Raw genomic sequence first — 24,648 nt, 5'->3', positions numbered from 1 at the left:
TCCATGTCATCTACTTTGAGAAGGCGGTTCTTCCCCAGTCGTACTTAGAGTACCTTCCAACCTGATGGCTTCACCTTCTAGTACTACATCAGACAACGTGCTGCTGGGTTTTACTGGCCAGTTTTTAAAGTAATAGATCATAATGTCCCTCTTCCTAGTCTGGAAGCTTACTGAAACCTAGCCACCATAGGCAACGCTGCTTGTATTTGAAATATCAGTGACATAGCTTCCAACATAACAACCCACAATTCATTGCAGTCTGACTAACTGAGAGATGCCTGGCGGTTATAGCAACTAGCAGATCCTAATCTTCCCCCTGCTTGCCCCAGGAGGGCTGGGTATGGACAGGGCTCATAATTCACTGTATGACTAGAGAAGACCATTTATTCCCTCCGGTTCCCTGTCTTGGCCCTGGATCCAGTCCACGGGCCTCATCCTGTTATACCCTCCCTTCCCTGAGCTGATTTGTGTCAGCGGCTTAACTGCCTTTCTCAGACACATTTTCAAGGTTGGGGAGATTCCCTGTGCTCTGCCAAATGAGATTCCATAACTCTGAATTTAAGCGAGAAGTCTTGGGGTCTTCTGTCTTTCTCTCTTCCTTTCTCTAAACCCATAGCTGAATCGTCTAGCTGCTCCCAATTAGTTCTCAATAATGTTCAGGCACAGCACATGAATAATTTGCCATTGAAAAAATTAAAATTTCATCTCAAAGTTCTTCTTGCCAAAAAGTAGGGGAGAATTGGCATAGGAAGGAGTCAGCTCCTATCCTGTGACAACCACATCTGTCACTTAGACTGACTTCCTGAGAAGAGGGAATGTGTTAAGGCCAGGCAGCAGGTGGAGGCTGCCTCAGTGTCTCCTTAGCACCTAGCAGTTACTCAGGTGTGGTGGCGCCGTACTGTTGTGCAATGGACGAGAACTGAATATCGTAAACAAACTCCGCAATATTCAATTACATAGAAAGGTTAGGCATTTATTTCACAAGGTACTCGGTGTTTGTGAAGTTCCAGAATTCATTATATCTGATATAGTATGGCAGGTAAATTGATAGAAAATTAATTGGAAGATAGTTCCGAACATAATAGCTCAGCAGAAACATCCAGAATCAATTAATCAAACTGCAACTCATTTTCATTTGACATATTCTAACCCTAAAAAGGCATTGCAATCTTTAATTAAGCTCTCAGGTCCAATCCTATTTGCATTAGCCACGTTGCTCAGAGCAGGTGTGTCTTTAACTTGAAGCCTATTCGTAAACTAGAAATCCTCAATACAGTTCTGACACAGCTCTATATATTTAATTAGACATTGGGCTTCCTGATGAATTTTAAATGTAATTAAGAGTGTTTAATTAGATAAACATTAACTCTTTAGAAGAACTAAGAGGTCATATTCATAGAGCCATATGCTGATATTTCTTCTTACTATTATGAAAACGATTCCAGCATATATTTAACACACAGCCACATATATTTAACACACAGCCACATATATTTAACATAACACACAGTCACATATTTTTCCTCATCCTCTCACCTCCTTCTCTCCTGTGTCTAGTGTTCCCATTTAGCACCATATAGTAATCAGGTGAATTCCTGGCAAAATGTGGACTCTGAGCTTTCTGAGAGTAAGATCAGGGCATACGGTTTTGTACCGCTATTGCCAAACAAAGAACTTCTTAGTAAAGCTTGGAGAATTGAAATGCCATTCAAACCCAGTATGACCTGTGGTAAAAAGAAAATGAAATGGTTTTCTTCTTGAATCCTATTATGTTTTTTTGAAGAAACACAATGGAGAAAACAAGGGGCTAGTGGAGAGGCACTGATGATATAAGAAACAAATTAGTCTCTGTAAAGCATGGAGTCCTTGTGTGGTGTTGTAGGATAAACACTGGACCGCAAGGCCACTGGTTCAATCTCACCAGCCGCTACTCGGAAACCCTACACGGGGTCACTGTGAGTTGGCGCTGACTTAACGGCACTTAACAACAACAACCACCTCAAGGTCAGTGGTTCTGACTCACCAACCACTCCACAGAAACCCTATCAGGGTCACTATGAGTTGGAATTGACTCAGCGCCACTTAAAAATAGCAAGTAAATTTTACAGCTCCGTGGTCTCAAAGAAAGAAGGAAAAGCAAGTTAGAAGTTGGATAAGAAATTATTGCTTGATCTCACTCTTTGTAGCTTCTTCCCTTTGTGGTTTATTCATCTATTCCTTTTACCTACATTCTGTTGAGAATGTCATCTTTTCAAGTGGAAAAAGAAAGGATAGGGGACAAAATATTTAGAAATCAACTATTTAAACAATTGGAACTTTAAAAAATATTTGAATTCATCTTTTTTATTTTTTGAAGTCTGATTATTTTGATCACAAATAGTGTTTCCCAAATCTCATGGATTCATGATAGATATCTTTGCCAAACCAAAATGTGTGCCATTCTCTGTAAAAGCTTCAATTTTATTTGGTCTTGAAGTCTTGAATAAATGATTGAGACCCAAAAGAACATTTGTTTCATGAGTTGCACGGTGGTAAGCTGGACATGACTTGTGTGGCCTCAAGCGAGCAGATTGTTACAGCTTTTGAGATTTTGTAAACCTGCGGCACGTTTAGCATTTGAGCTGCTAACTAAAAGGTTGGTGGTTTGAATCCACCAGCTGCACTTCTGAAGAAAGATGAGATTGTCTGTTCCTTTCAAGCTTTACAGCCTTGAAACCCCTAAGGCACAGTTCTATTGTGTCCTGTACTGTCACGAGGAGTTGGAAATGACTCCGTGTCATTGGGTGTGGCTTGGGGGGGTTGTTAAGTTACATAAAATCACAAGTAAACACACTGTATGTATTTATACAAAACAGACACAAAACCAGCATCTTGGAACACGTGAGCATCTGTGGTGTTTCCTTTGTAGGCGGCACGGCCACCAGACAGCGGGGCTTCCTGGGCTGCATCCGGTCTCTGCAGTTGAATGGGCTGGCCTTGGATCTGGAAGACAGAGCCACAGTGACCCCCGGTGTGGAGCCAGGCTGTGGAGGACACTGTGGCAGCTATGGGAAACTGTGTCGCCATGGGGGGAAATGCCGAGAGAAGCCCAGCGGATTCTCCTGTGACTGCACTTTCTCAGCCTACACAGGACCCTTTTGCTCCAATGGTGAGGGTGGTCCGGAGTCCCTCACAAGAAATCCATCCCGGTATTATGAACAAAGCGCTGGGCATTCACTTTCCCTGGGTAGCTGCTGGAAACAAAAATACCCCTCTTTCTGAATTTCTTTTGCAAAGTACCGATGAATGCCAATTGTGTTTTATTAGTTAAGGATTTGGCTCAATTCGTGAAGATCCAGGCTGTTGCTAATACCTGCCCCTGGGTGACATAAACTACAGGGTCGAGATAAGTCAGAATCCACCGGAAGGCAGTGGTTATTTTTTGTTGTTGTTATTTTATACTGTGAGGATGCTGAGGAAGAGGTGGTGGTGGAAATGGCTAACACACTGGACTGCTAACAGAAGAGTTGGCAGTTTAAATCCACCCAGAGGTACCTCAGAAGAATGTCCTGGCAATCCACTTCCAAACAATGGCCAATGAAAACCCTGCAGAGCAGAGCAGACCTGTGGGGTCCCCAGGAATCCGAACCGACTCCACAGCTAGGGCTTGTTTTCAAGTTTTGGTTGTTTTCAGGGCAAGCACTGGACTCTGAGGTCAGTTTCAACCACAAGGTCGGTGGTTCAAACCTACCAGCCACTCCTCGGAAACCCTGTATAGGGTCGCTATGAGTTGGTATTGACTCAGCGGCACTTAACAACAGGAGTTGTCGTTGAGCATCTTAAAGTGTTATATGTGCAATTTCCTTTGTTTCTATCAAATTTGACATTCTTAAATAATATGATTGTTAACATACTAACATGGGGAAATCCAATACTTGAGAATCATTGAAGGAATTACTGTTATTTTTATGATCATGCTCTGTAATTCAAAGACATTTAGAAAGAAAACGTTGTGGCTTTTGGCTTTGCTTTGTTCTATTTTCGTTTTCCATTATTTTAGGCAACCATCCATTTTGGTTAAGACTATAAATAACTCTTCCATTAAGTAATGATGTGTAATAAAATGGAAACCTTCAGGCATTTTGCTCTATGATCTCTAGACTGTCTATCTGTTGGCAAAGGAAAATGTTGTCATTGTTGTGTGTCATGCAGTCGGTTTTGACTCATAGCGACCAGGTATAGGGTTTCCAAGATGGGTTGGTGGGTTTGAACTGCTGACCTTATGGTTACCAGTACAGTGCTTAGTCTACAGAGCCACACCAGGGTTCTGCAAAGGAAAATATTAGACTCCTTTTCATCTTCTCTTGTTCACTGAAGAACCCCTGGGTGGTGCACATGGATATACGCTCAGCTGCTAACTGAAAGATTGAGGTTCAAGTCCGCCCAGGGCACCTCAGAAGAAAAGTCTGCCAGTCTACTTCTGAAAAGTCAGCCCCTGGATACCTTCTGGAGCTCACATGGGTCTCCATGAGTCTGAAAGTCTGAATCCGGTTCACGGGGACTGGCTTGTCCCGGTTTATCCTGTCCGCTGAGTGATCCCGTGGATGAAGGAGGGAGCCGAGTGTCCTGTGAAGTGTTTTAGACTGAGGTCTCTGAGAGGACCATATCGGCTGTGCTTTTCCAGCTCCTCCTGGAAGGCTGCCTTCCTGTTGAACTTGAATGATTTTAGGGTTTCTGGCCTGGCGAGCATTTTCCTGAGAGCCGAACAAAAACGAACTCCAAATTGAAGCGACTCCTGATTGGCAAAGTTCTTGGGATCAGTGGGTGAAAAACTGCCACAAGCACCCATTTGGAGTCCTCTGCATTTTTTCAGGAATACATTGTCATTTAAAGTCGGCCTGTGATACCATTGGGGAGACTTTTACATTGATAGTTAAAAACCACTTGTGAGTCTCTAGTTTCTGGTCCACCTTATTAAGTGCACTCAGCAATGGGACTCCGTACCTACCAACGTTGGGTACACAAACTACACTCCGTATTGTTTGTAATACAGATAATTTCAGCAGTCCCTTGAGGTACTGAGAGACGTAAGACCCTGCTGTAGGACCTAGCACTGGGACAAAGATGAGGCTTTCTGCTCTCACAGAGATTTTCAGCCTCAGCAGCGCTAGACAGGGCAGTTACGAGTCAGAACCGACTCAACGGCACTTACCAACAACAGATGACCTAGTGAGGAGCCCTGGTGGCACAGAGGGTAAAGCTCTTGGCTGCTGATTGAAAAGTGTGTAGATCGAACCCACAGCTGTTTCTCTGTAGAAAGATGTAGCTGCTCCCATCAAGACGACAGCCTTGGGAACCCTCTGGAAATTCTGCTCGGCCGCGGAAGGCTGTGGAATCGATGGTGGAATCGATTCAGTGGCATTGGGCTTATGGGTATACCACCAAGTAAGCATCTTCAGCAGCTCTGAGTCAACGCCGAGCCCTCTGTAGTGACAGAGAGATGGAGGCTCAGGGATACAGCATTGTTGTCCCTCCCACCACCCTCCTGCTCGTGGGCATATGTGTTTGGAATGTTCTGTGTACACCTGCACACTGGGGAATTTAATCTTATACCAAGTAAAATACGATGCTTTTAAAAATGGATTTAAGAGAAGCTGGGTTATTTCTTGTATTGACCCTTGCTAAGCAAATGCTCTCAGACTAATGCCAACACTTCCCCAATACGTCACTTTCTTTTTGCAGCGTGCAATAAATATAAGAAAGTATGTAGGCATAAAGGACACTTTTTGTCCATTGATCCAGGAAATTGAGAGGGTCAATCCAACCTACCTCCTTCCCAGCCTCTGCAGGAAGACCAGTGCATTCTATTTTGAAAAATAAAAGGGAGGGGGGCGTAAAATCTAAACAAACAGTGCAAGTTAAAGAAGGTAGAAGTCTAGCAGTCTGTTTTATCTCTGTACTCAGAGAAGGAAGCATTAAGCTTACAATTGTAAAACTAGACTCGTGAATCAATTGTATGTAATTCTAAGATAAAGCCAATCCAAGGACCATCCTGAAAACTCTATTAATTTACTGCATTAGTCCATTCTGTTTTAGAGTTGTTTCTTATACTGATGTCATTCATGATTATTATTTTAATCTTACAATATCGATTAGTATAACTAGAACAAGACGTCTTTAACATAACAACACGTGAATGTCATTTCAGAGATTTCTGCCTATTTTGGATCGGGCTCATCCGTGATTTACAATTTTCAAGAGAATTATTCCTTAAGTAAAAATTCCAGCTCCCACGCTGCCTCATTTCACGGTGATATGAAGCTGAGCCGAGAAGTGATCAAATTTAGCTTCCGAACAACACGAACGCCAAGCTTGCTGCTTTATCTGAGCTCCTTTTATAAAGAATACCTTTCAGTTATCATTGCCAAAAATGGTGAGTGCTTTTTCAATGAGTGAGAGGAAATTGAATTAGAACATTAGGTCAGCAATGACATGCATTGTTCTCTTGCTTCCCAAACTACAAACAAGGGGGAAAAATAGCGTGTCGATGTTTTGTGTTTTCTGTACCATCCAATATCTCTTACCTTAAAGGATTATTTAAGTTATACAGATCCCTTCTTAATTTTGATAACATCACACAGTTAACATGAAATGTATTGTTTATTATAGATAAAATATCTTATTATTGTACTTTTATTATTGCTGTTGTTATGTGCCGTGGATTCGGTTCTGACTCATAGCGACCCTGTACAGGGTTTCCAAGGCTGTAAATCTTTACGGGAGCAGAAAGCCTCGTCTTTCTCCCGTGGAACAGTTGGTAGTTTTGAACTGCTGACCTTGAGGTTCGCAGTCCCGTTTCGTAACCACTACACTACCAGAGCTCCTTTTTTCATAGGGGCTCTTTATTAGTCCATACAAATTTACCGAATATAGCTCCCCATGATAGATTTCATAGTAAGATGCTTAGTTGTACATTACAAGTATTTTGTTCAAAGCCAAGTAAAGAAGTTGAGGGGCTGTTATTAAATCAGCAGCATGTCCCAAAATGAGTCCCTGGGTGGTTGAAATAGTTAATGTACTCAAAAAGGTTGAAGCTTTGGGCCCCACCCAGAGGTACCTCAGGAGAAACACCTGGCAATCTACTCTAGAAAAACTCAGCCACTGAAAGATCCCTAACAGCAGAGTTCTATGCTGATACTCAGGGGGTCGCTACTGAGTTGGAGCTGATGCAACAGCAACTGGTTATGTATAAGAAAATGTATAAAGTGTATAAGTTATCATGCGATAACTTATGGGTTCTGACCACAGGAAGTAGAGAAGTCCGGGACAATGTTAGCAGAGTCGTGGAGGTGAATGCCCGCAGACAGGGCAAATGAGCATGCCACTGAAAACCACCACTTCCTATTTTTGTCATCCCCACCCATGTCCTGATTAAAGATTTTAACCACAAATTTTCCATCTGGGTGAGACATACGAGGGAGCGTCAAAGAGTTCACGGAAAAATAAAATGAAATGATAACATCATTTTTTCATAAACTGTTTTGAAGACCCCCTCGTAAACAGACATGTGACCATATCATTTCAACTAAGTCAAATATGGCCCAAGAGCAACAAATGCCAAAACTAAAACTAATGCTGTTCAGTAAATATATTTATGCTCACTGGAGTCCTGGTTTGGTGCTGTAGGATAAGCACTGGACTGCTAACTACAAGATCAGCAGTTCAAATCTACCAGCCGCTCTTGGAAATCCTACACAGGGTCGCCATCAGTCGAAGCTGACTTGGTGGCACTTAACAACAACAATATGCATTTTGAATCTGAAACTTAGCTACACATTAGGATTTTTTGTGTTAAATTAGAAGGTATTGATACTTTATAGAAAGTATAAGTAATATTAGATATCTTTGCAGGCTAATAAGTTCGTAGTATTCTTTCTGTTGGACTCCTGGTGTAGCACCTTTGGATAAGCACGGGACTGTTAACCTCAAGGTTAGCAGTTCAAACCCACCAGCTGCTCCTCAGAAATCCTATATAGGGTCACTGTGCATCAGAAGTGACTCAGTGGCACTCACAACAACAGTCATCTTGCTGTTGACTTATTTGGTTTAAAACTGTTCATTTTACACCAATTTCATCTCAGAATCTCTGACGGTGACTCTTTGAAAGTTCTTTTCATGTCTAGTATAACTACAGTTACTGATTAAAATTCCGTTAGTCCACTGCTTTGCAGGAGTCTTTTGAAAAAAGAACAGCTGCTCAAAAAGAGATACTATTATAGAAACGGGATGTTCTTCCGCCATTCCCCAGTACTTTGGCATTTCACACTATCCCAGGGGCCTATTTGTTTATTCGTTTTAGTGACCGGCTAGTGCAGAGATTTGCATATACTTAGCGCTGTGGGATCAGCACTGGACTGCTAACCGAAAGATCAGCAGTTCAAACTCACCAGCCGCTCCTTGGAATCCCTATACAGGGTTGCTGAGTCAGAACTGACTCGACGGCTCTAACAGTAACAATCTCCATGCTGACTTTTGAGAAAAATCTGTATGAAAGAAACCACTTGGTAGCAACACGCTTGGTCTTGATTTTTAAAATCCTGTAATTTAGTTTGGATACTGACTTTAGGAATTGTCATGGTCTGTCCAGATGACTGTTGTAAATTTTGTCCCCAGAAATGAATACATAATTACAACAAGAAGTCGGTGAATCTTTGTGGTGGTGTTTTAAAATGTAATTTTATCTGAAAAAAAGAAAACAAAACCCATTTTCCCCCTCTTTAGGGAGTTTGCAGATCAGGTATAAACTCAACAGGCAGACGGAACCTGACGTTCTCAGCTTTGATTTTAAAAACATGGCCGACGGGCAGCTTCACGGCGTGAAGATTGACAGGGAAGAAGGAGAGGTGTTTGTAGAGGTAAGGGCAAACTCAGCAACAGCCCTGGTTAAAGTACACTCCTCACCATACAGGGCCCAAAGCACAATTTGACAACAAATACGCAAACACATCCTTTCCCTGCTGTTCCTCAGATCTTAGACAGGATGTCCGTTGTGATCACCTTCTCTATAAGCAATAATGTTCCGTCTAAGATATTGTTCATATTTGATGACGGAACAGGATAAACATTACTCCTTTGCTTCCCTTCGCCCTCTTGGAAAATGCTAATTTATGGTTGCGTACAGCTTGTGGGGTCCTAGGCACGCCAAGAAAGCCAGTTTACATCAGATGGGTTTTAACACAGAAGAGAAAGAATGCGATGAGAGACTAAAAAGTGATTTGCATCAGAGCGGAGCAACTGCAGCTCTTGGTTGTATGAGCTCTGAAGAGAAACATTCATGTTTCTGCCCTCTACATCGAGGGACATTTCTTAGCAGCATGATTGAAAACACTGAGCTCTGTAGAAGTACTGAGGTGAAGAAACAACCGATTCTATCTTTTTTGTTGGTTTTGCTCAGTGTGGATTCCATATACAGTGGAGAAAGATAAAGACAGAGGTGGATTGCAGTGACATAGATATCATTTAGAAAACAGTCGTTGCTTTTTCTGGTGTGGCACTGTAGCATCAGCAGTGGACTGCTAACTAGAAGGTCGGCAGTTCAAATCCACCAGTCACTCCTTGGATATACAGAGTCTCTGTGAGTCTCCACCAACTCAAAGGCACTTAACGGTAGTAGCAAGTGACCATTTTTAAAAAATTATTTGTAAGTCCTACTAACTAGCTTTTTTTTTTTTTTTCCCCCCCCATTTGCTCTTGTCTTCTTTTGCTTCTTGTCCATTTCTCAACCCACTTGGTGTCCACTGGATCTTTGTATCGTACGCAACACCTTGCAGGTAGATGAGAGTGCCAGGAGACAAGTCCACTTGTCGTCAGGTAGAGAGTTCAGTGCCGTCAAATCGCTCGTACTGGGCAGGATCTTAGGTAAGTAAAAGAAATGGCCTCTCCCCTATGCTTGTACATGAACATGGATTAGGAGGGCCATGTACCAACCACAAAAAGCATCCCTCATGCCCAAAGCCATTTCTGACCTGGTTTTCACTGTGGAGGGAGTGATCATTAACGTAGATAGCATACTCCCTCAGAGGCAGCTGCCATTGTGGACAGGTGCTTTCTGAGTGCTCCCTGGGACGAGCGTCACTGGTGTCAGACATAAATCAATCCAGCAGAAAGAAACATAGCATCATTCTCTGGCAATGAAAACATCAAGTAGTCTATGGAGAAGGCACACATTTTATACATCAACTAGCTGTCAAAGATAGAACCCTTCATGGCCTGATGAGACAAGGATTCAATCTGAAAGAAGGAGAAAGGAGACTGGGGGGAAAAATTTTTGCTTTTCTTTCTTCTAGTTGGTGAATATGTGTTAGGTTGTGGATTGTGACTTGTTTGCCTGGCTCTCACTGTTATAAAAATCCAAACCCACTGCCATCAAGTTGGTTCTGACCCGTAAGGGACCCTACATAGAGTTTCAGAGACTAAATCTTCAAGGGAATAGACAGTTTTCATTTGTCTCCCTCAGAGCGGCTAGTGGGTTTGAACCGCTGACCTTGAAATTCTGTAATTCTTAGATATACAAATTATTTCTGATAATAGCACAGAGATAAAAACATGCTATTTCCATTTTAACATCAGAATACATATGCATCTCTCTTTCTCTCTTTTTTCTATACTTATCCGCAGAAAGAAAATTGAAACGGGTACATTTCTAAAGGGATTTCCGTTTTGGTTATAAGTAAATTATAAGCAGCATGGGTATTTCCTATTACTTGGTAGTAGAGGTGGTAGTGGGTGCTTCTCATCTGTTTCTCATTTCTAGTCTCATAGACACTAAACTTGTAATATTTTGTCCAAGACAGTAAATGGAAATTTGTATTTTTTTCAGCTTTTTAGGGTTTTTTTTTTTTTTGTCCTTTAATGAATCGTGCTTTATGTTCATTGTACCTGTCTCAGAATTCTGGGATTGTTTGATTAAACCCATGGGAGAATTTTTTAAATATTGGCTGTTGAGAAAGCTAATAGTTAAGTTTATAAATATTTATAGGTTTTCTAGTACTATCCTGATCATCAAATGTCTGTGCTCTTATTCGCCAAACAAACTGGGAAAATCTCGTGAATTGCAATGCCCCTCTGTAGGTTAGGGTGCACATTTAAAAGACGTGCAAAATATTGCTTAGGTGTTTGGAAGTTGAAGTGAAAAGTTCCAAGGAAGTTTCCAAGTGTTAACTATATTAACCCAACTATTGAAGTCTCCACAAGGTTGGCAGTTCAAGCTCACCAGCTGCTTCTAGGAGACCCTATACAAGGTCATTATGAGTCAGAACCAACATGACAGCACTCAACAACAACAACAAGTTAAGGCCGATGCTTGTATTATTTGCTGTAAGGATACATAGGAGGGGCCTTCAAAAAATTCATGGAAATATTCCAGTAACTTTTCATTCCATTTCTACACCAACTTTTTGAAGCCCCTGCATATGTCGTCAATAACACATTTGACATAAAATGGTGATTTTTGCTTTTTTATTTTTTACTTTAAAAGTTGGCTCAAATCCTAATCCCTGATGTCTTATTAATAGATCAGTCAATAAGTACTTTAATTCTGTGCATGTGAGTTTTCATTTCAGACTTACTACCGTGAACACATTGTGGTTGTTCATATTAAGTGATTGCCAAGGATCGGCTGGTGGGTTTGAATCACCAACCTGTGGTTAGCAGCCAACTACTTACCCAAAGCCTCCCAGTACTGAATATGAAATAGCCATGTATTTTCCTTTTGTTTGTTTGTTTTTAACTGAGGGGCTAACCACAGTGTGCAGTCCGGGCGTGGCACTGTAGGATAAACACCAGACTGCTAACCACAAGGTTGGTGGTTCAAACCCACCAGCGCTCCTTGGGAGAAAGGTGAAGCAGTGTGTTTCTGTAAAGATCTGCAGCTCTGGAAACCCAGTTGGGAAGTGCTACTGAGTCCTGCAGGGCAGTTATGAGTCGGAATCGACACGGTGACAGTGGATTTTCGGTTGCTGGAAAACATCACTATTTCAGGCCACTGTAGAGATAAGGACATCGGTGTCTCAGAATTGGCTATTAAATGTAGAACACGTAACTTAGGCATCTCCAACCTTTTTTTTTTTTTAATAATATTGCAGGGTTTTATCCCATTTATAATCTGGCCTACCACACAAAGCCGTCGATAAAAATTGAAAGATGCAGTAAGACCAACAGCAACATTATCACAAAGCCACCAGTCTTAACTGTAGGAGCCCGTCCCCTTCCCTGCAGTTCTCAGCACAGAGCCCAGCTGTGGCCGTGGAGGAGTCAGACCTACAGTGGGACACGCTTCCTGACAACATCTGTGCTCACAGAAGCAAAGCAAACAGTTGCTTGCTGTTTGTCCTTCATTAAACCTGCTGGCGCACACAACAATCAAACCCTTAGAGTGACGCCTTCAGACAGAGTAGCTGCAACCTTTATGGAAACAAACTACTTCTGCTTTCTCCCATGGAGTGGCTGGTGGGTTTGAACAGCTGACCTTTCAGTTAGTGACCTAGTGCTTCACCATTGCACTAGTAGGGTCCTGCCTGACACACAACAATGGAGAGTTCTTAGTCACAGAATTAGAAGAATGTAACCGACCCTCAAAGTCTACTTTGGTAGCTGTCATTGCGGGAATTGGTGAGTGCTTGATGGTAGCAAGAAGATACATAAAGTCAGTAGGCTTTTGAGGGAGCTGTTAGGCCAGATGGAGTCTCCAAGTGGTGCAGCGAACTGAAAGACTGGCAGTTCAAGTGCACCCAGAGGCACCTTGGAGGAAAGATTTGGAAGACTTTGAAAACTCAAACCTTTGAAAACCCTATAGAATCCACTTCTGTGATACACAGAGTCCTGGTGTGTTGCTGTAGGATAAGCACTGCAACAATGAGCATGGTCGGCGGTTCAAACCCACCAGCCACTCCTCAGAAACCCTTCACAGGGTCACTATGACTCGGAACTGACTCGATGGCACTTACCAGCTCTGGTACACACAGAGTCACCATGAGCTAGAGACCTCTCAGCTTGACGACAACTTGTTTATTTATTACCGTGTCAGGTAGTGATCAATAAATTAAAGAACTTCTGATCTCCAGAAGTTATCTATCGGGGCATGTTATTAACACACCAACAACAATAAGCCAAGACACCCAGACCCATTGCGACCCGACGTAGGGAGCAGGAAGCCTCACGTTTCTCCCTCAGAGGGACTGGTGGATTTGAACTGCTGACCTTGTGATTAGCAGTCCAGTGATTATTCTACAGCACTCCTTATGTTCAAACAGAATTGAAAAATTTAACAATTAATGGAATATTGACAATATAATCATTTCTGAAGACATACTCTCTCAAATTGAATGCCAGAGTTATTGAAGAAAATGTTGTTTTGTAAGTAACAATATTGAAAGTATAAAACAATTGAGAAATTGACCTGCATATTTTAAGGAGGATTTTAATTAATCAAACAGAAGAATGACAACATTTATTATGTAAGTATATTTTCCCTTCTTATCAATGAAGGGAGATTAGTATGGTAGCAATGAAACGTATAAACATTATGTTTATGTATGTAACACTATGAAGTATGGAGGCATTAACAATTCAGATAGAAATTCAAATTTAACAATGAACTCTATAGTCTGAATCTGCTAACTCTCCTAAATGTATAAGAAAAAAGTTAGTGTGTCTTGAAGATACGGGTCATAACCAAGGACTAATGCTCCATTCAAATGATTTGTAATGCAGAAAAGACTAAAAATTTATGATCACATTTAGTGTGGTATCTGAATTTACAGTAAATTGTAACGCAGTATACTAACCCACTGCCTTCATGTCAATTCCCATTCCTAATGACCCTGCAAGACAGAGAGTCGAGCTCGCCACGGGATTTCCAAGGCTGTGAATCCTTACGGATGCAGTCTCCAACATCTTGACCCTCAGAGAGACTGGTAGATTCGAACAGCTGAACTTTCAGTCAGCAGATCAATGCCTAACCCACTGTGTTGCAAGGACTTCTATGTGTAGTTGTTGTTGTTAATTAATGTGTAATTGTTGTCATTGAGTCCGTTATAACCCACAGCAGACCTTTACAGGGTTTCTGAGGAGTAGCCGGTGAACTTGAACCACCTATCTTGTGTTTCTAACCAACTTTGCAGTCCACCGTATTAACCCACAGCACCACACCAGGACTTCTAAGTAGCATATTATTATATTGATATCATTATTAGTTGTAATGTATTGAACTGCAAAGTCAGCGGTTCAAACTCACCAGTCGCTCTCCAGAACCCTTTACAGGGTTGTTATGAATTAGAACTGACTCAATGACCCTTAAAAACATTATTAATTCATAAGGAGTTCTGGTAGCATATTGGATTATGAGTCGGGCTGCTATCTGCAAGGTCAGCAGTTTGAAGCTACCCAGCCATTCCATGGGAGGAAGATGAGGCCCTCTGCTCCTGTAAAGATTTATAGCCTCAAAAACCATCCGTCACACGGTTGCTATGAGTTAGAACTGGCTCCAAGGCATACAATCACCACCACCACTTTCTGAATTCCTAGTTATATAAGATCATTAAGGCAGTTGAAAAAAGAACTATTCATTTTCCAAACTGAGAGTTCAGTCTTTAAGTTCCTTATTTCGTTAGTGTGCCCTCTAAGAAACATTTGCCAAGATAGGATTTAACAGGTGAGGATTCATTAAGAGAAACACATACGTAAGCGTACCTAGAGGGCCAGGGAGTCCCCTTAGGCTGGTGGAGTCACCAGACAGCTATGCAGAACTGCCCTGAGTAAGGGAGTTGTTGGTGTTGGTGTTAAGTACCGTGGAGTCGGTTCTGACTCATAGCGACCCTACACAGCCTTTCCGAGGCTGCAAATCTTTACAGGAGCAGAAAGCCTCGTCTTTCTCCCGCGGAACAGCTGGTAGTCTCGAAACTGCCAACCTTGAGGTTAGCAGCCCAATTCGTAACCACTATGCTAACCAGAGCTCCTTGAGAGGGAAGGAAAGTTAGACAGATGTGTCCTAAACTGCTGTGCAGTCTAAGAAAGGTTTGGCAAAGCCATGGAGAGTCCTTGAGTCAAAGTCAACTTTCACTCAGTCTCGTGTTGCTCAGGGAAGGGCCTACCTTAAACCTCTGCTGCCAGCAGCCACTGGGAAGAAGCAGTGAGTGAAGAGTGAAGAACATGGCCTTGGCACAAGCAGGATCATGGACTTCAGGATCCATCAGCTGAAGGCCTTGGGCAGTGTTCTCTCTGTAGTTGGCAATCTCATGACTGCCTCACTTATCAAATCTGCTTTCATTACGAGGTTGCCATGAGTCCCAAACCAACTCAACAGCATCCGACAAAAAGTTCATTTGACTCACTAACTCATCCATCCATTCAACACTCACTTTGCGGTCACCTACCTGGGGTGGTGCTGTAGGGTAAACTCAGGACTGTGAACCACAGGACATCAATTCAAACCTACCAACTGCTGCTCAGAAACCCTATACAGGGTTGTTGTGCATCAGAACTGACTCAATGGCACCTAACAGCAACAACACTACCACAGTGCACACAGAGATGACCACTCACCAAGAGAGACATTGCACCTGCCCACCCAGAGCTATGGGTTACTGAGCATACAGATAAGCATTAGAAAGGTCTCGTGTGGATCTCATTGAGCATAGGCCATTCCATGTTGCATTAGATAAAATCATTCTCAATAACCTATGGAATTTAAATATACTAAAAAATAATTCTACCACTGGATAATTTCTGAATAGTTCTTTCAAGGGAGCAAAATATAAACATGGACCTTCTCTTTTTAAATTGGAGTTGGAATTTGCAAATATTTTCAACAAAAGACTTTAAAATGACCCTCCTATTGGACTACTAACTACAAGGTCATTGGTTCAAACCAACAGCCACTCTTCAGAAACACTATATAAGGTTGCTATGGGTCAGAACTGACTTGACAACACTTAACAACTATCAAATGGAGAATCGGAAAGTAAATATTTTCTCTTTGCTTCCTCCGGTATTCATTTATTTAAAAAAATTAATTATTATCAGTAAGTACTATGGTAAATAAAATATTTACTGATGAAGATCAAAGAGCACAGCCTTACGTATGGATAACAACTCAATGTAAAGAAAACAAAAATCCTCACCACTGGACCAATAAACAGCATTCTTATCAATGGAGAAAAGATTGAGGTTGTCAAGGACTTCATTCTTCTTGGATCAACTATCAACACTCGCGGAAGCAGCAGTCAAGAGATGGCTAGGCTTTGTCTCTCATACTTTGGACACATTGTCCGGAGAGAACAGTCGCTGGAGAAGGATGTCATGCTGGGTAAGGTGGAGGGTCAGAGAAAAAGAGGAAGACCCCCAATGAGATGAATCAGCCAGGTGACATCATTGATGGCATCGAGTGTGGTGACGGTAGTGAGGTTGGCCCAGGATCGGACATTGTTTCGTTCTGCTGTGCATGGGGTCGCTATGAGTCAGTTCTGACTCGATGGCACCTGACAACAACAATGGTAAATAAAATGGGGAAGCAAGAAATGGCCCATTTCAGCAACTTCTCCATATAGAATCCAGTGACTTCTATGACATTGTTCAAGTCGTGTAACCATTGTCTCTTGCCTTTCCCAAATTATTCTGCTCCCGGTAAAATAAACTCACTGTCCTAAGCTTCCTCTCATGTAATCTTTGAGTTGCTGCTGTCCAGTGATCTCATACTCAGATCATTCTTTAAAGGCACACAATGCTGACAAAAGTATATACTGTAGGAGAGCGGGACCCTGCCCAGAGAAGCAGTGATGCCTGAAATGGAGCCAGAGATGATGACGCGGAGCGATGGAGCAGCTGGAGACTTTAGATCCAGAGAGGGAGAGCGACTGTGTGATGAAGACCTGAGGGGCACGGGGGAAGGATTGCATGGAGGGGATTGTAACCATGGCAATGAGATGATATACGATAGGATGAATGTGAAACTAATGTTCTCCCATGTAAACTATCACATAATTCACAATAAAACATTTTTTTAAAAAGTATATACTGTAAGTAACAGCAGGTAGGGAGCAAGGAAGGGAAACATTTAACATTGTTTCCTAAATTTCGCCCTCGTGGCTCTCTATCTGCTTGAAATGCTTGTGAACAGTGATAGTAATACAAAATGACCCCCCACAGTTCTGACGAAGGTTCAGAAAGGAATACTGAGGCCTGTGGGAAATTAGAGGTGGTTTCCCGTGACACTGAAACTACCTCAGGACTTAGTCCTTTGGCAATACATACCCATCGGGACTTCAGAGCTGTAATGGGAAGACCAAGGTTTGAAACCAAGCAGCTCTGTTTAGATCCTCCTATAATCAACAGGCTAAATTACATTAGCTTTTCACCTTCCTAACTCATTATAAAACGAAGTTCTAAGCCTTGCACCTGAATATCTTTGATAGGTTAGAGTCGTTTTGCAATTTGTTAAAGTCAAAATCTGATGGCTTCCACTCACTGAAGTACATTGTAAGTGAAGGCCCACAGCGGTCATTTCTCTCTCCGGACATACACTCGGACTACCGCAGTAACTGGTTAGGCCAGATGTGAACCACGTGTGTGGTCGGCAAGGAGCATTTTCAGGTGAAAGCTCTTGTCCTTAGAAGAGCTGTCGGAACCATCTCCTGTGTGCCAGAAATAATTTACGTAAGACTTGCTTCAACGCCTGAGGCGAGGTACAAAGGTGAACTAGAGGACACAAGGAACCAGCTAGAAAAATTGGGGAGCTATTAACAGTGAAGGCTGCACAACAGGATGAACAGAATGAATGCCGGGTGACGATTTTACATGTGAAGATGGTAGCATGGCAAATGTGTTGCTGCCTGTATATATATATATATATTTACCACAATGAAAAAGGAGCAACTTTTAAAGGGAGATACCAGTTAAAGCTGTTCCGTGGGAGAAAGATGAGGCTTTCTGTTCCCCTAAAGATTTACGGCCTTGGAAAACTGTACAGAGTCTTTATGAGTCAGAACTGACTCCACGGCACGTGACCACCACCACCACCAGCTAAAGCAAGAAAAGTAAGATATCTACCTAGAATTATTATTTTTATCTTGCTGACATTTTTAACTTTATGTTGTGAATTGAATGAAGGCTTTTAGAGCAAAAAAATCCGTTTTACATTCACCCAGCCATACACTTGGTTTCATTACAATGATTACCAACTCCTGCATGTGCCATCAGCTATCAGTGTTTACCTCTTTTCCCTTAGCTCTTCAGTTCCCCCCTGTGTGCTCCCCTCCCTTCATCTTTCTTCTACCAACCTGCATTTTCCTGTCTATTGCCTTCCCTGTCACCCAATTGAACACGTGTTTACCCTCTGTTCTTGTTAAGTGTTGTCGAATCAATTCCGACTCAGAGAGACCTTGTGTAGGGTTTCTGAGGTGCGGCTAGTGAATTTGAACTGCCGACCTTGTGGTTCAAAGCCACCTTGCAGTTGAGTGCTTATCTCACAGTGTCACAGCAATTCTCCTACCCTCTTGTCATTGACTAATTCTCCTAACCTCCCGCTGCTGGTAACCATCATAGAATGTTTCTTTTAGCATGAAAGTATTTCCTTGAGTTTTTACAATAGTGATCATACGTATCCTTTTGTGGTTGTTCAATTTCACTTAAGGACTCCTGGTGTGTTGCTGTAGGATCAGAACTGGACTGTAAACCACAAGGTCAGCAGTTCAAAACCACCAGCTTCTCCTTACAGACCCCATACAGGGTTGCTATGAGTTGGGCACTTAACAACAAGAACAATTTCACTCAACATAATGTCCTCCAGGTTCATCTATGTTAGGAAGTGTTTCACAGATCCCTAGTTATTCTTCAGTGTTGTGTAGTATTCCATTGTGTGTGTACCAAAGTGTATTTAGCCATTCTTCTGTTGATGGGCATTTAGACAGCCTCTGTCTTTTTAGTGAAATGTGAATAATGTGGCAATGACCATAGGCACATGTACAACAGTTGTGCCACTGTGCCTGACCCAGGGATTGCTGGGCCAGATGACATTTCTAGTTCCAACTTTTTGAGCAAGTGCCATCCCGTTTTCCACAGTGGTTGCACCATTTTACACCAGCAGTGTAGGAGGGCCTCAGTTTTTCCACACTCTCCCCAACATTTGTTGTTTTCTGAGTTTTTGAACTTTACTATTAATGCTGTTTTGATAAAATTGTTATCTTTTTGAGTCATCAGATTGCTCCATTTTTGAATAGTTCAGTAATTAAACTGCCGTAGGGTATCATCTGTGCCCAGTATGGCCGCATCTTGGTGGCAGCTCTAGTCACGTCCATGTGAACTTGAACTGGCCCCACTTAGAAACAGGAAAGCACCATTTCTTTTAGTCATGATATATGAGCATGGATCAGAATCGTCATGTCCCAAACCCAAAGAACATTCACGATGGGGAAGGTAATGGATGACTTCAATTAGCGAGCCAATGAGACGCTGGTGGTGGTTGTTAAGTGCTGTGAAGTCATTTTTTTCACTTAACAGGGGACCCCGTGTGACAGAGCAGAACTTTCCCATGGGGTTTTCTTGACTCTCATCTTTAGGGGAACAGATGACCAGGCTCTCATGGTGCCTCTACATGGGTTCAAACTGTCATCCATTCAGTTCAGCAACCAAGTGCTAATTGTTGAGCCGCCAGGGCCCTTAAATGATCAGGTGGATTCTGGAGTTTCATCAGCGGTGCCTGTCAACGTGAGGTCCAGCTTTCCCCAATCAAGACGTCACTCCATCTCTTCCATTTGGCCATCTGACATCCTACAATGTGCATCTGTTCACACTTCAGGAAACAGTGCACAATAACCGCAAAACATCCCAAATTACCCGGGCGCTGAAAAAAGTTCATAGAAACATGGAGTTAAAAAGTAGTCATATTTTTCCATGAACTTTTTGAATCTCCCTCATATTTATTCATCAGCTGCCAAATTCAGAAGCCTTCCTACAACGATAAAAGTAGAGTCATTCTTTTTAAAACCAAGCAGTAGTTTAGCTTAACTGGTAAAGAATATTTGCCTTGAGTATTATGCCCTTTTAAGATCAATCTTTTTTAGGATCAAACTGACAACAGCAACTTGAAAGATTACATGGGACCCTGAGGGGGATGTGAGTTTATGGTCACGGGGGAAGGGAAGGTGAGAATGATGCCTTAACTCAAAGACTGGAGTCCATCTGTGTCTCTACATGACACGTGGAGACGCTGCTGAACCGGAGCTATGTTTTCTGTGTATATTTTCAATGTTGTTAAGTGCTGTCTAGTCGGTTCCAACTCCAAGTGATGCTATATAGGGTTTCCAAGGAGCAGCTGATGGGTTTGAACCACCAACCTTGCAGTTAGCAGCAGTCCAGGGCTTATCCTACAGCACCATACCAGGACTCCATATGTTCTTAATAACAACAAAGGAAACAAAAATATTAAAATGACAGAAAAAAAACCTTAGGATAAATTGAAAAAGCGGTTTATTTTTCAAATCCACACTATACTTTAAAATGCTCATGCACCAAGAACATGAGCAGGCACATCTGGAGTGCCAGTGGACATTAAGAGTCGGCACTGGTGAAAGGGAGAGAACCAAGAGACAGGCATGGATGTGGGGTCCAGAGTCTTTGGGTGGGGAGAGGATGCAGGGAGGATGCGCTGACTCAACGGACTGACCAGGGCCTAGCAGTGGGGTTTGATTCTGCTGGTGTTGTCTGTTACGTGTAATAGGGCATTAGAGGTAGTTTCCATGTCATCAGAGTGCAATTTTTTATTATTCGCCAAAAATTACCTGGTCTGCTCAAACCTGCTAGTCGTACTTGTTAACAGTAATTGGAGTCACAAATTGCTCCTATAATCTGTTCTCATTTGTAGAGAAGAATGCAGGAGAAGTGTGAGCAGGTAATTCCTTTCTGATCTTCCTTCCGGAAAGGCAACCAGCATGACGCCATGTTTTCTTGGGCACTTTGTTCACAGTGTGTATAGCATCCAGTGAATGTTCGTCAGTGTTTCCGCTCAGCTCCCCGAAGAGAAATATTCACTGCCAAAATAAGTAAGAACAGACCTCTCTCAGGTAAAAATCAATTCGAGGAAACATGCTGGTGTAAGTTTGGAGTCTTAGGATCAGCACTGAACTGTGAACCACAAAATCAGCAGTTCAAACCCACCAGCTGCTCCTAAGAAACCCTATGCTGGGTCTCTAGGAATCATAATCGACAACAACAACAGCTAACTACAAGCTCGGTGGTTAAAACTCACCAACTGCTTGCTCCTTGGAACTGAGTCAGCATTTAACAACAAGTTTGTTTTGTTATCTCATTACACTTTTACTAGGCCAAAGTTCAACCACATTAAAAAACACAAACAAAAAACTAAGATCACCACATGTTCTCAAAATAACACTGAACCATCCATAGGAAAACATCCAAATTTTGCATCATAATATGATTTAACCTATTGTCATTTGACAGAAAAAGGCACTGAAGAAAAGCTGAAGTTTACAGTAACTGTTTATTATTTCCACGTCAAAATCAAAGTGGCCCAAGAACATTGACGACAACAATCCGTAGGCCTGTCGTAGTGCTAGTGGGAAGAACCAGGCTGAACAAACATGGTTCAGATTCCTCCATAATTTATAGACTGCATTACATTTGCTTTTTATATTTAAAACTCATTGTAAAATAAAGTTCTGAGCTCTGTTCATGGATTATTTCCTATGATAGGAGAATTTTCTAAAAGCCTGCAGACTCTCTTCACTTATCTGAACAGTAGCTTTGGTATATTTAGAAGCGATGGACCATAAGGCTCATTTATCTCCGAGAGTCAGCAAGAGCCAAGAAGTACATTCCGAGGACTGCAGTGGCATTTCAGGCCAGATGTAAATGAAGTGTGTGGTCAGAAGGAAGAGGATGTCTTCTCAATCTCCTCAGAAGAGCTTTAAGAACAACCTATACAATCAGCCAGTCCATCATGCAAAGCTCGCTTCCAAGCCAAGGGCACAAAAGGAAGTTTAATTAGACTTCATAAGGACACTGAGATTTTATAAATAGCTTGCCAAGTGACACTACCGTCAGCTTCCTTAGCACAATTGCCAGTGCAGATATCTGATATAAAGTATTTCTAAATGCTTTATAAAGCTGGCTTTTGGAATACTTCACTTCGGATATGTGCATTAGCAATCGTATATTAATTTAAAAAAAAATAAACCGAACCATCACTCACTCCCACAACCCTCTCTCTTCCACTGGGTTCAGTAACCCATTGCAATGACTCCACAGAATTAAAAACAATACTCACAGTTAGAGGGTTTATTAGGGAAGTTAACAGGTTGTAATTTGGAGTCAGATATGCTCAAGGCACAGTTGTTCAATCAGCCACTGATAACTGCGCACAGAACACCCCACTCCATCACAAGCCTCTGCCTGCAGGCACCTGGCTGTAGCTCCCAGGGCTCAGCAAACCCAGCTCCCTGACTTACTATGAGCTTGGAAGCATTTCTCTTTACAAGCTTCCAGCCCAGAGTCCCTGAGCTGGACTTCCTCCGTGGGCTGGGAAGTTTGCTGCTGTTGTCATGTGCTCTGGTTCTTGGTTCTACTGCTAGTCTCCCACTCCTCCAGTGCCACAGCTCTCTGCCCCTGGGTGGAGGAGGTTCAATGTGCAGGGATCTTGGGGTCCAAAGGATGTGCTCCACTCCTGGCTGCTCCTCTTCCATGGCAATGAGATCTCCGGCTTATGCTTCTGAGATGGTTCGTTTATAGCCATGCTAGAGTTCCAAGGTTACAATAATAATCCACTCTGTTAACACCCACAGCTGAATTGTGTCATCCGGCTTTGACCACAGGGTTTCAGGCAGCTGTAGAACCCAAGAGCCAAGATCACTGCTGTCTCAATTCCAGCTCTAAAAGTACCCCCATCTGTTACAGAGTAGAACTGCCCCCCTCATAGGGTTTTCTTGACTATGATCTTCACAGAAGCAGAACACCAGGTCTTTCTTCAGTGGGGCCGCTGGGTGGATTTGAACTGCCTGCCGACCTTTCAGTTAATCCCAAGCCCATTGCTTTCAATGGCTGATAAGGTCAATTCTAACTCCTTGAAACCCTATAGGATGGAGTAGACCTGTCCCTTAGGGTTTCCAAGGCTGCTGATGGCCACCTCTTTCTCCCACAGTTGATTACAAACCGTCTGCACTTCCAAGGGACCATATAGACGGCTGTGCTGTCTACAGTCTCTGGGCCGCTCCCATCTACATAAGTCCATGACTCATCACCAATCCATATACCAAAACCAAACAAAAGCACCCGCACACATACCTAAGGGGTTCCAACAGCAACAAACAAAATGTCCAAGCCAACCCTATCAAAATAAAGCTTTTGAAGAAGGCAGACAACAACCAGAATGAATCTTAGTAAGAGCACTTTAAGGAAATTCTTGTGAAAAACAAAATGGCTTTGGGGAAGCCAAAAAATATGATTTTTTTTTTTTTTTTCTCTCTGAACTACAGAACTTAACAGGAAAGACAGATTGTTAGTGATACTTGAATCGTCACTTGGAAGATTAAGTGGGTAAAGCATTCGGGCCCTCACAGAAATAAGTCTCAGAAATAGAACTCAGGAGGGGAAATAAAATACATTTAGAGAATATATAGAAGAAATGAATGTGAATAATTGCAATCCAGAGTAATAAAAAGGATAAAGGTGAAACAATAATTTCATATACAACGTATGAAATTTACCCAGTTGAAAACCAGAAACGGACATATCTGCAGATTAAAACTGCTCACCAACCTGTAAGCGTTTTATGTTGTTAAGTGTCTTCAAGTCGGTTTTGCCTCATAGTGACTCTGGAGAGCAAGGGTGGGGAATGTCTGGCCCACAGCCCACTTAAAGCCGGCGAAATCATTCGGTCTGGCCAAGATAAGTGCAGTTCCATTTATCATATTGCTGTTGTTTGTGTTGTTAAGTGCCATCAATTCAGTTCTGACTCACAGAAACCTTGTACAGAGTTTCCAAGGAGCGGCTGGTGGAGTTGAACTGCCAGCCTTGTGGTTCAAGCAAACCTTGCAGTCCAGTGCATTCTCTTACAGCAACTTCCCAGGACTCCCATTAGGGGTGACTTAATTAAATGTTCATTCAGATACAGCAGGCTAATTTTTAATTTGATAATTGTGTATGTCCCGCGAACGATGTTATCAATTTTGGCAGAAAAAGTTTCCCCACCCCTGCTGTTGAGGGTTTCCGAGGAGCAGTTGGTGGGTTTGAACCACTGACAATCGAGTGCACCACCCCAGGACTCTATGGATCAGATTGATAACAGCCGTTTGAAAGCTTAGAAGGGAAAGTTGGGGAGCAGTGAGTCCGTTAATCGGGGAGCAGTTTGGATAAGGAGGGTGATAGTAGCTGCACGGGAAGGAATGTCATCATTGTCGCTGAAATGTACGTGTAGAAGTTCTTCAGTTAGTGTGTGCCCTCAACAAGGAAAAGAAAATCAATGCCAAAAATATATTATTAGTACCTTGAATTTTAATAATTTTATTGTTCAATAGGAGCCCTGGTGATGGAGTGGGTTACGCATTGGGCTGCTAACAGCAAGGTCAGCAGTTCAAATCCACCAGCTGTTCTGCCAGAGAAAGA

The 24,648-nt window shown here is 42.3% G+C and overlaps 1 protein-coding gene across 1 annotated transcript in view; it reads left to right on the top strand.

Annotated features, from left to right (window-relative positions):
- The window catches only part of CNTNAP4 (contactin associated protein-like 4), a 380,481-nt gene that overhangs the window by 339,160 nt on the left and 16,673 nt on the right, over nt 1-24,648 (top strand). Inside the window, exons 18-21 of the mRNA XM_006860153.1 lie at nt 2,909-3,148; nt 6,188-6,412; nt 8,761-8,894; nt 9,810-9,897. Of these exons, the coding sequence (XP_006860215.1) occupies nt 2,909-3,148; nt 6,188-6,412; nt 8,761-8,894; nt 9,810-9,897 (687 nt within the window). The remainder of the gene's footprint in view (nt 1-2,908; nt 3,149-6,187; nt 6,413-8,760; nt 8,895-9,809; nt 9,898-24,648) is intronic.

The sequence above is a fragment of the Chrysochloris asiatica genome, unplaced genomic scaffold, assembly GCF_000296735.1.
Source record: "Chrysochloris asiatica unplaced genomic scaffold, ChrAsi1.0 scaffold00037, whole genome shotgun sequence".
Classification (NCBI taxonomy): Eukaryota; Metazoa; Chordata; class Mammalia; order Afrosoricida; family Chrysochloridae; genus Chrysochloris; species Chrysochloris asiatica.
The sequence above is the reverse complement of the archived record's forward strand: the minus strand, read 5'-3'. Positions and strand labels throughout refer to the sequence as shown.